The sequence below is a fragment of the Eptesicus fuscus genome, chromosome 11, assembly GCF_027574615.1.
Source record: "Eptesicus fuscus isolate TK198812 chromosome 11, DD_ASM_mEF_20220401, whole genome shotgun sequence".
NCBI classification, from domain to species: domain Eukaryota; kingdom Metazoa; phylum Chordata; class Mammalia; order Chiroptera; family Vespertilionidae; genus Eptesicus; species Eptesicus fuscus.
This window is the reverse complement of record NC_072483.1, coordinates 9204404-9215231: the sequence shown is the minus strand read 5'-3', so window position 1 is coordinate 9215231 and position 10828 is coordinate 9204404. Positions and strand designations below refer to the sequence as shown.

The following is a 10828-nucleotide window of genomic DNA, read 5'->3' as shown; positions in this document are numbered from 1 at the left end:
GGCCAGGTCCTAACGATCACTCAGGAGCCCTGGGCCGGGGCTGCCCCCGCATGGGGTATCTCTGCAGATGCGGGAGGGGAGAGCGGGCACTGCACACAACACGGGCCTGGGAGACAGCACAGAGCACATGCGCACATGGGCAGATGGTTGGGAACATGGCCCAGGGCTGGGACAGCAGGGGAAGACACAACTCGATCATCACATTAAGAGTGTAGTAAGCACCCCAGTAAAGATGATAAACAAGTTTTTAAAAATGTAACATGTACACACACAAAAAAGAGCACAAAGTGAAAGAGTATGGCTCAATAAATGTCCACAATGTGAGCATACTTGTATAGCTCCAAAAAAGAGTGTATTAAGGGAACTTACATAGGAGGCACGTCCCAGGCGGCACTAGAAGCCATGATACCCTCTGCACCGCATGGCAGGTGCTGGGGGTACATAGGACAGGGCAGGAGGGATAGGGTCTGGGGCCTGGCCCGCCCCAGACAAGGGGAAACCGCCTATCATGCTTCCCGGGACGACTATCGGCCTGTCCCAGGAACCAGCACAAACCAGGGCTCCGTGGGGCACCGGGGAGGAGTCAGACAACCTCTGAGGGGGTTTAGGGAGTGACCCCTCTTCTGTCCTGGATCTAGCTGGCAGGTCTGGCAGCGCCCAGGCAGTGGTCACGGCAGGAAACGGGCTGCCCTCCGCAGAGACGCGCACGCACACACACATCTGTACACAAAATGTACACTTACACACACACTCCATTGGAGCTGCTGAGCCATCCAGGAGCCAGGCACCAGCTGGTCCAGGAAGGGACACTACACAGCCTGCCCCGGGCAAAACCCAGATCTCACACATGCATGATGTCAGGTGTGACAAGAGCTACAAACGAGACGGAAGTAGGCGGGGGGAGCCTGCCAGAGGAGGTGCCGCTGAGCGGAGACCTGAGGGAAGGGGACAGCTCTCTGGGCAGAGGGGGCACATGCAGAGGCCCTCGGAGGGGTGTGCCTGGCCTCCCAGAGGACCCGTGAGAGGGCAAGTGGCTGAGCACAGTGAGCTGAGGGGCAAGAGGGCCTTGAACACAGAGGTGCGGGCGCAGGTCACGTGGGGTCTCGTGGCCAGGACACGGCTTTGGCTTTGGATTTCATTCTGAGTGAGATGCCGAGCCCTCGGAGAGTTTTGACCAAGAGTGTAGCATGAGCTTTTTCTGTTCTGCACAGACTTTCTGGGCCTCTGCGGCGCAGGGACCACATGGAGCAGGGGTGCGCAAAGGGAGGCCCTGAGGGGAACCTGGCACCAGATGTCCCCGTCAGAACTCGGGCTGTCTGGCACCAGGCCTTTTGGAGGATGGCTGGCAGGCTCATCTCAGGGTCGGCATCATGTGGCACCAACAAAGGAAAACATGGGTGCTCCGGCTGGAGCAGGGGGGCAAGGTCGAGAGAAGGGGCCCTGGGACACTTGTCTCCTGCCCGCCATCCTAAGCCAGTGTTGTTGTTTTTTAATGTTTACTCTGAAATAATTTTAGACTGAAGGGAAATCTGTAAAACTAAATAGAGCTCCCCCATATATGCTCCCGAGCTCCCCCCAGTAGTAACCTCCACCCGGCAACCCGCACAATTACAGGAGCAGGACGTGGAAGTTGGCCCGGCGCTCCTGCCTGATGCCCTTTTATTATCCCAGGACGCCACGCTGCATTCAGCCAGTCTCCTTCGTCTCTTCTAATCTGCCATAGTCCTCGAGGTCTCTTCTTATCGCCATGACCTTGACACTTTGGGCAGTAGTTTCCTAGCACCTCCTACGGTGTGGGTTTGTCTGATGTGTTCTCACGATTAGGATGAGGTTATGCATCTGCAAGAAATCCACAGGAGCGGCGTGGCGTGCTCGGGGCCTCTTAGCAAGGGTACATGCTGTCGTGGGCCTTACTACTGGTGATTAAACTTGACTAAAGAGCTGTCTGCTGAGTTCCTCTACTGAAAAATTTCCAATTTTCCCTTCATAATATCTCAGAGGAGATGGTTTGAGAATATGCAAACGTCCTATTTCTCCTCAACTTCAGCACCCACCGGTGGTTCTCATTTACAACAGTTATTACCACGGTGTCTGCTTACTAGTAATGAGGATTCCCATGACCTGCCTCCGCCTTACCTCTCTCCCTCCCTCCCTCATTCATTATTTACATCAGAATAGAATGATGGACATTTATTTTATTATATGAGTTATACTTCAACACCATCATTATTTATTTTGCTGCTCAAACTGTTTCAACTTTGGCCACTGGGAGTTAGTTCCCTCGGGTTGACTCTGTCCTTTAAACATGCCCCCATCCTTTTTAAAGCATTTTCTTACTTTCTGGCATTACAAGATATCCTGGTTTATCTTGTATTTTCTCTGCCTCAACCCTGGAGTCAACTATTTCTCCAAAGAGCCTTGGTTCCTTTTATCGGAGAATGATGCTAAAATAAAACTTTTCTTCTCACTTTCTAAGTTTTTCTAAGTTAATCTGTCTTAATAGAGACAGATTAACAGGAGAAAATCAAATTTGTAATATGTATGCACTGGGAATTCACAGAAGCATGAAAATTCCCAAAGGCCTTAAGGTAAAATTGAGTACAGGAGGAAGTGGGGAGCAGGGGGCTGAGATTTCAAAGGAACTAGGCAATTTACCGGTTGAGGAGTTGTGGAACATTCATAGCAGATAAATTCTTGCTAGGCACCCCAGAAACAACAGGCCCTGGGGGTAACCCAGCCACCCGGCTTCCCCCTGCAGCCCTCCCATCCATCACGCTCAGTTCAGGTCAGGCCGAGGCGGGCATCCTGCGACTTCCTTCCTGCAACAGGCCTTTCCGTGCGAATCTCTTAGGCAGGAAAGAGGGAGGGTGAAAGGTTCTTTCTGAGTCTTTTGTTTTTTAATAACCAGCTTAAGGTCAATCTCCCAATACCCAAAAGGGCAGTTTTAGGAGAGCAGAACTTTGGTCCCCTTCCTTTAGAAGCCAAGCAGCTCATCGCCACTGGGGTCTCACTGCTTCTAGTCTCTCTCAGTGGACAGAGCTTGGGAATACATGTGTTCGTGCTAACCCACACGCATAACCACGTCTGTATATCTATCTAGCTAAAAAACCCTGGATTGATCCTGCTATTTCTGACTCAGTCCAGCCTATGAGGTTCACTTTAGCTTTCCCCTTCCTCATTGGTAACTTCTTCCTCCAGCAGTGCTAATCCCGCCCTCATTGTCCGCAGCGTGACTTATCCGTTCAGTGTTAGCAAATCCACAGAGTAATGTCGGAATTGTAACCCATCTCCCTGTGGGAAACGCATGTACTAACTTCATCACGGTACTTGATTTCCTTTTGTCTTTCAAGTTATAGGGTCCAGTTAGAATACAGTTTTCCTAGGTTACTCAGGTCGGTTCTTTTCTTTTTCTCTCCACTCCTATCAGTGTGGTTATGTTACACATCTGGAATGCGATCGGGTTTACCTCGGGGTCCCCCGCGTCCTCACGGGTTTTAGCTGTGTGTTTATATGTGGGCGTGTGAAGGGTACGTGGAGCATCACAATGGTTCTGAGAGCCAGACTCAGGCAAGTGTCCCGCCCCCTCATTCCTACTCCCAGTTCCCATTCCCTCATCTTATTACCCCCGTCAGACTATCCCCTGTAGGGAATCAGTCTCTGTAGTTTCTGGTTTATCCTTCTGATTGGTAATCTTTTTTTTTAATTAAATATATTTTATTGATTTTTCACAGAGAGGAAGGGAGAGGGATAGAGAGTCAGAAACATCGATGAGAGAGAAACATCGATCAGCTGCCTCCTGCACACCCCCTACTGGGGATGTGCCCACAACCAAGGTACATGCCCTTGACTGGACTCGAACCTGGGACCCTTCAGTCCGCAGGCCGATGCTCTATCCACTCAGCCAAACCAATTAGGGCCTGATTGGTAATCTTTTCAAGGCTCCCAGGGGCCGAGAACCCTGCCCTTCCCTCTGCATCCCTCCTCCGCAGTCACCGGCCTCAGCCGTCTCCTGTCTGCCCTCACACCTGCACCTTCAGCCGGCTGCTCCTAAGACTCCACCACCTTCTGGCCTTCAAGTCCCTCACAGCTCAGGCTTCCCCGGCCCCTGGCCCTTGGGCCCTGCACTACTTCTGGGGTAGGAACTAAGTCATCTCCCAGAGTCTAGTCCCCACCACTACTGAGGAGGGGGGGCCCTGTCAGGCTTACTCAGGGAGCTGCTTCCACACCACTAGCCGCTGCACTCAACACTTCCAGGCCCTGCAACCCACCTACCCACCCCGCCTTCATCCTGGCAGCCAGCACTGCATTGTTTGTGTGAGCTTTCTTGCTTAGGGCTTGTTACATTGACTTTGAACCTGTTCTCATGTCAGTGCATGTATCTGTATCCATCTGTTTCCCCACCTACAACCCAAAGCCAAAGCCTTTTCTTTCTCCCCCTGCCTTCCAAGGCCTGTCTTCAGCTGTGGCCCCTGGAATGGGCTGAGTATATTGGGGATCTGGTGCCACCTGGTGGATGCCACAAGAAAGGCCTCTTCTGCCTCCAAAGTTGTAGCCTAGGATTCCCACCATAAAGCCAAGTACCCAAGTACGGGACTTCTCCTTTTTTCAGACAACCACTAGGTGGCAAAAGGGAAGAAGACATTCTATAGATTGTCTTCTGGGATAAGCCCCATAGAAAAAGTTCCTCCAGTGAAATCATTGGCCACATGAAGTTTGAGGGCTTCCTGTTTGAGGGGTCAGAGCCAGTTCCATAGACATCCGGATGTAATCAAGGGCTGGCTGAGCGCTCGTGCTTAAACAGCTGTTCCTGAAGACTGCCAGCTCGCTCTCCTGCATCACTCAGGTTATCACCTCACTCTCTCTCTAAAGCCCAAACTATATAAAACCAAAGAACCTCAGGATAAGTCACTAAGCTGCTTCATTTCACAAGTAATTAAAATTGCTTCCTTTTAGTGAAGCATTTTCCTCACAACATTCTGAGACACACAGAGTAGTTGTTGTTATGGTGATTTGCATATGGGGAAACTGAGGTCCGGAGAGGTTCACGGATTTGCCCAATGAACAAAACGGCCTGGTTTGGGCTTCCTGATTCCTAGCCCACTCTTCTCTCTACCACATGAAAATATTACAGATTTACATTTCTTTACTTTTTATTTAAACTTTCAAATTTCTTGGGTCTCTAAGTGTAAAGGTATTACATAATGATGTTTATGTTTTACTTAGTTATTTGTGCTTTAAAATAGGGCATGCAGGAAAAATACAAATCAGAGCCAGGCCCTAAAAGCCCTGCTCTAAGAGCAATCGGCCTGGATCTAAAGAAATCCAGTGGTAAGTTTGTCCCACTAGGGCAGTGGCCGCCTCTCACTCATTTCTGCACCCCAGCACCAGCGAGATGTCTGGCGCAGGTAGGCTCTCAATAACTGTTTGTTGGATCAAAGCATGTAAAAGAATATGAGAACTCTGTGTCTAACATCTGTCCACCTCTCCATGGACATACATGCTCACACAGTATATTTGTTATAGGAAAGGAGTTAAACCCAATAGAGAATTTAAAGTCTAGAACATCAGAGATGGAAGGACATGGAACATCATCTAATCCCGTCCTGCTAAATATGGGTGTGGTCGCCACAAATTTAGCAAGTTCATGCAGTTTTCCTGACTTCTATTAAATAGGGGGAATAGCCTTTTTGACTTTATGGGATGGTTATGGGGTTAAATGAGATGTTACTCACAGCACAGTGCATACTAAACATTAGCTATTATTGGGATCTCAATGTTTATTTGTTGAGGAAGTATCTTCAAATAAATGTTTTGTTTCAGATACTTTGTTTGCAGGAAGTTTGTTAAAGCCATTGTGAAAAGACTTCAAAGGAAACAATGCAAAAAAAATAATAAAAACCACAAAAGACACTGAGATGTATATAGAAGGTTGTCAGACAATGCTTACTCCCAGCATCCAATAGCTCAAGCCCACACACACACACACACACACACACACACACACGCCCTAGCCCAGGTCCAGCTGTCAATCTCTCAACAGCTAGTGGCCCACAAAAGGCGGGGCCTTTCTTGAAGTGCTTACCCTTCCTGATGGCAGAAGGTGACCTGAGTTGAGGCAGAACCTAGGGACAGGCTACGCTCATGACCCAGATTGCCCGGAGCCCCAAGCCGGCCACCCTTGGGACACCAATGGTTCTGCTGCGGCCCCTCCCACTCTGGCCTTCCAGAAGCTCTGCCTCTGCTTTGGGCTGATCCATTCACCTCCAATTACAAGCCTGGCCAGATGCCCGGGGCCTATCCTGTAACTTCCAGCTAACTGCTGTGGGCCTTAACTAAACTGTTTACCCACCTTCCCCTAGACCAGTGATGGGCAACCTTTTGAGCTTGGTGTGTCAAACTTCGCCAAAAAACTGAGCATAACTCGGGTAGTGTGTCACTTTGAGGAAAAAACATTATTTCGCAAATGTTTCATCCTCAGGAGCAGCAAATGTTTCATCCTCGGCATGCGGCCGCCTCAGCAGCCGCGTGTCGTCAGAAATGGCTACACGTGTCAGTGTTGACACGCGTGTCATAGGTTCGCCATCACTGCCCTAGACTCTAAATCTAGAGTACTTAACCAAGACTAATACCATCTTGCCACAGAGTGCTATTTACTTCCACCACCAGCAAAAATCAAGCTTGATTAGCAGAAAGGCTCACAGGAGACAGAAACTTTGTTACCACCAACATCTGCTGTTCACAGTATGACCCACAAGTAGGAGGAGCCCCAGTGAGCAGTCATGCCAGGAGAAGAGCGGAGGGAAAGCAGACCACACCCTCACCCCAAGCCCCTGGAGCCATGAGTCTAGTCTGCCCTGGGGGTGGGAAGCTGATGTGGTAGGGGCAGCTTGGTGTGAAACACCAGGCCAGAAGTTTGAAAACAGACAATGAGTCTGAGTCTTAACCAAAATGATACTGTCTCAGCAACTGCTATTGGTGGACAAATGACAGATTTGAACTGTGCATCATTAAGGGAGCCTGCTGAGAAGCAGGAAGTCAGATGGGTTGAAGATACAGTGGGTAGCAATTACTGGAAAAATAAAGTCATGTCGTTGATACCCAGTGAGCTGATATTACTTAACCTAACTGCTCACACCATGGTCATCGCTGGCTTCCGATGGCGTATTTTGGAAACTTTCTCCATCAGGGAGAGTAAGCACATTAGTCCCAGCTTCTGACGGCAAAAAGACACCGAGCAGCACTAGTTCTGTGGGAAAACAGGATCACGGAAGCGAACGGGGAGTGTGCAGCCAGCCTAGGCAAGGGCTCCGGGACCTGACTGGCCGGTGTTGCAATGGACAGCATGGCCTGTTAAAGTTAGTAAAAGCATGTTGTACACTGGGCGACAAGGGGAGCTGGTATCTCAGAAAAGACAAGAAAAAAAGAAATTATCCTATATTAGAACAAGATTTATTTAAGAACCGATAGATTGGAGTTAACTTGAAAATAATTGTATGGTTCCATGACATTTTCAAAACGTATATTTTCTGAGCCTGCCTCTAAAGTGGTCTGCTGTGTTATCACCCCCAGTGTCAAGTAGAGTGATCTGCGTGTCCAAACCACGTAGATTTTGGCCCCAAATACAATTCCACAGCAAACGGAACCAGGAAGCCTCGGAAAGACTCTGAATCTATATCTTGGAGTAAAGATAATGAAGATGGGCCTGGGATACCAATGTTTTGCCAGAAAAGAAGTTGCTTCCCACATGCGCCCCTACCGGTCAGGGATCAAACCTGCAACCCAGGTGTGTGCCCTTGACCAGGAACTGAACGCACGACCCTTCAGTGCACAGGCCGACACTCTAACCACTGAGGCACACAGGCCAGGGCAAGATAACTATTTTTAAACTGAAGTTTCAAGCTTACGAGACACAAGATATTTAAACTCACTGCTTTAGCCCTGATCTCTGTGGCTCAGTTGGTTGGAGCATCATCCGTACACCAAAAAGGTGGCGGGTTCAATTCCCATTAGGGCACATGCCCAGGTTACAGATTTCTCTCTCTCTCTCTCTCTCTCTCTCTCTCTCTCTCTCTCTCTCTCTCTCTCTCTGTCTCTTTATCCCTTCCTCTCTCTAAAATCAATAATAAATAAAATAAAAATAGCTTTCTTTTTAAAAAATAAAATCGCTGTTTTAACCAACTGAATAGTAATTAAAACATAGTAACTCTTAAATTTTCTTTTATGCCCAGAAGCCTCCTCAGAAAAAAAAAAAATTGTACATACATTTTTATTGATTTCTGAGAGGAAGGGAGAGGAAGAGAGAGATAGAAACATCAATGATGAGAGAGAAACATTGATCAGCTGCCTCCTGCACGCGCCATACTGGGGATTGCGCCCACAACCCAGGCATATACCCTAATCAGGAATTGAACCATAACCTCCTGGTTCATAGGTTGATGCTCAACCACTGAGCAACACAGCCAGACATCTCCTCAGACATTTTTTATGAAGAAACAGAAAATCTGAGTAGATTTTAATAATAGTAAGAAGATTGAATCAGTAATTAAAAGTCTTCCAGAAAAGAAATTCCTGAATTCTACCAAATATTTAAAGAATAATACCAATCCTCAAACTTTTCCCAAAAATTGTAGAAGAGGGGACACTTGCTAATTCATTCTGTGTGCCAGTATTGCCCTGATATCAAAAATCAATATTGTTAAAAAAATCCTCAACAAAATGCAAGCAAAACAAATCCAGCAGCACACTAAAAGGATCATACACCCTGACCAGGTGGGATTTATTCCTGCAATGGAAGAATGGTACAAAAATCTACCAATGTGATACATCACATTAACAGATTAAAGGGGGAAAAACACATGATTATCTCAATTGCTGCAGCAAAAGCATTTGACAAAATTCAAAACTCTTTCATGAGAAAAATCTCAACAAACTAGGAAGAGAAGGAAACTGCCTCAAAATAATATAAGCCATATATGAAAAAACCCACAGTAAACATCATACTCTATGGTGAAAGACTGCAAGCTTTTCTTCTAAGATCAGGAACAAGACAAGAATGCTTACTTCCCCAGTTCTAACTAACATGGTACGAGAAGTTCTAGCCAGAACAATTAGGCAAAGAATGTAAGAAAAGCAGCCAAATTGGAAAGGAAGAAGTAAAATTATCTCTGTTCACAGGTGATGTAATCTCATGTGCAGAAAACCCTAAAAATTCCTGTCAGAGCTAGTAAGTGAATTCAGCAAAGTAGTAGGATACAAAGTTAACACTCAAAAATCAGTTGCTATACACTAGCAATAAATAATCTGAAAAGGAAGTTATGGCTTCTTTTATGGAGTTAATCCATATCATAATTTGGTTTTCCTCTTTTCCTGCTGCCTTTTATTCATGAGGTGGAGACTTAATATTTTTAAGGTGTCAATACTACCCAAAGCAATCTACAGATTCAATGCTATCCTATCAAAATTCTAATGCTATTTTTTCACAGAAACATAAAAACCTATATTAAAATTTATATGAAATATTAAGGAACCCTATACAGCCAAAACGATCTTGAAAAAGAACAAAGTTGGAGGTTTCACAATTCCCGATTTCAAAATTCATTACAAAGCTACAGTAATCAAAACAGTGTGGTACTATCATAAAGTGAGACCAATGGAACAGAATATAGTCCAGCAATAAACCCTTGCATACATGGTCAAATGATTTTTGACAAGGATGGCAGGACCATTCAATGGAGAAAGGACAGTCCTTCCAACAAATGGTGCTGGGAAACTGGATATCCACACACAAAAAAAACACAAGTTGGATCCTTGTCTAGCACCATATATAAAAATTAATTAAAATGCATCAAAGACTGAAATGTAATATATAAAACTCTTAGAAAAAAAACACAGGGCATTCCTTCTCTCTCTTTCTCCGCCACTGAGGTGTGTGTGTTTGCTTCTCCTTCACCGTGTCTTCCCACAAGACTTTCAGGATCAAGAGGTTCCTGGTCAAGAAACAAAAGCAGAATCGGCCCATTCCCCAATGGATTCGGATGAAAACTGGTAATAAAATCAGGTACAACTCGAAGAGGAGACATTGGAGAAGAACCAAACTGGGCCTATGAGAAATCACACATGAGAGATGACTCACATATTTATGCTGTATCCAGGTTGCCTACACCTTTAAATGATTGAAAAGATGCTACTGTCTGGAAGTTGGGGCATTTTAATTGGAGAATTAATGGACTTGTGATTTTGCTCTGTTGATTTTTTCCCCCCTGCAATAGTAGGATGGTTCAGTAATAAATATATGAGACCTTTAAAAAAAAAGAAAACACAGGGCAAGAACTTCATAAAGCTAGATTTGGCAAAAATATTTTAGATATATCATCAGAAAAACAGGCAAATTAGACTTCATGAAAATTTTGTGCATCAAAAGACAATACCCACAGAGTATAAAGGCAACCCACTAAATGGGAGAAAATATTTGCAAATCACATATCTGATAAGTGATTAAGACCCACACTATATTAAGAACTCCTAAAACTCAATAACAGAAAAACAAACTTGATTCAAAAATGGGCAAAGGACTTGAATAGACATTTCTCCAAAGAAGATATACAAATGTCAATAAGCACATGAAAAGATGTTCAACATTGCTAATCATTAGGGAAATGCAAATCAAAACCTCAACATACCTCCTCACCCCATTAGGATGGCTACTATAAAAACAAACAAACCCGCCAGAAAATAACAAGTGTTGGCAAGGATGTGGAGAAATTGAAACCCGTGTGCACGGTTGGTGGGAATGTAAAACAGTGCTGCCCCTGTGGAAAACAGTATGCTG

The 10828-nt window shown here is 45.8% G+C and overlaps 1 protein-coding gene across 1 annotated transcript; it reads left to right on the top strand.

Moving 5' to 3' along the window:
- Positions 1 to 7136: 7136 nt before the first annotated feature.
- On the top strand, positions 7137 to 10159 carry LOC103287793 (60S ribosomal protein L39-like). Its single transcript, XM_054723494.1, has 2 exons — positions 7137 to 7191; positions 9925 to 10159. Exons 1-2 carry the CDS (start codon positions 7137 to 7139, stop codon positions 10104 to 10106), a joined length of 237 nt encoding a protein of 78 aa, XP_054579469.1. The 3' UTR covers positions 10107 to 10159.
- Positions 10160 to 10828: the final 669 nt, after the last annotated feature.

Excerpts from the sequence above, each read along its gene's own strand:
- LOC103287793 (XM_054723494.1), top strand. The coding sequence starts at position 7,137 with ATGGTCATCGCTGGCTTCCGATGGCGTATTTTGGAAACTTTCTCCATC. Across the intron at positions 7,192-9,924 it reads AACTTTCTCCATCAGGGAGA|GTGTGTGTGTTTGCTTCTCC; the intron begins GTAAGCACATTA and ends TCCGCCACTGAG.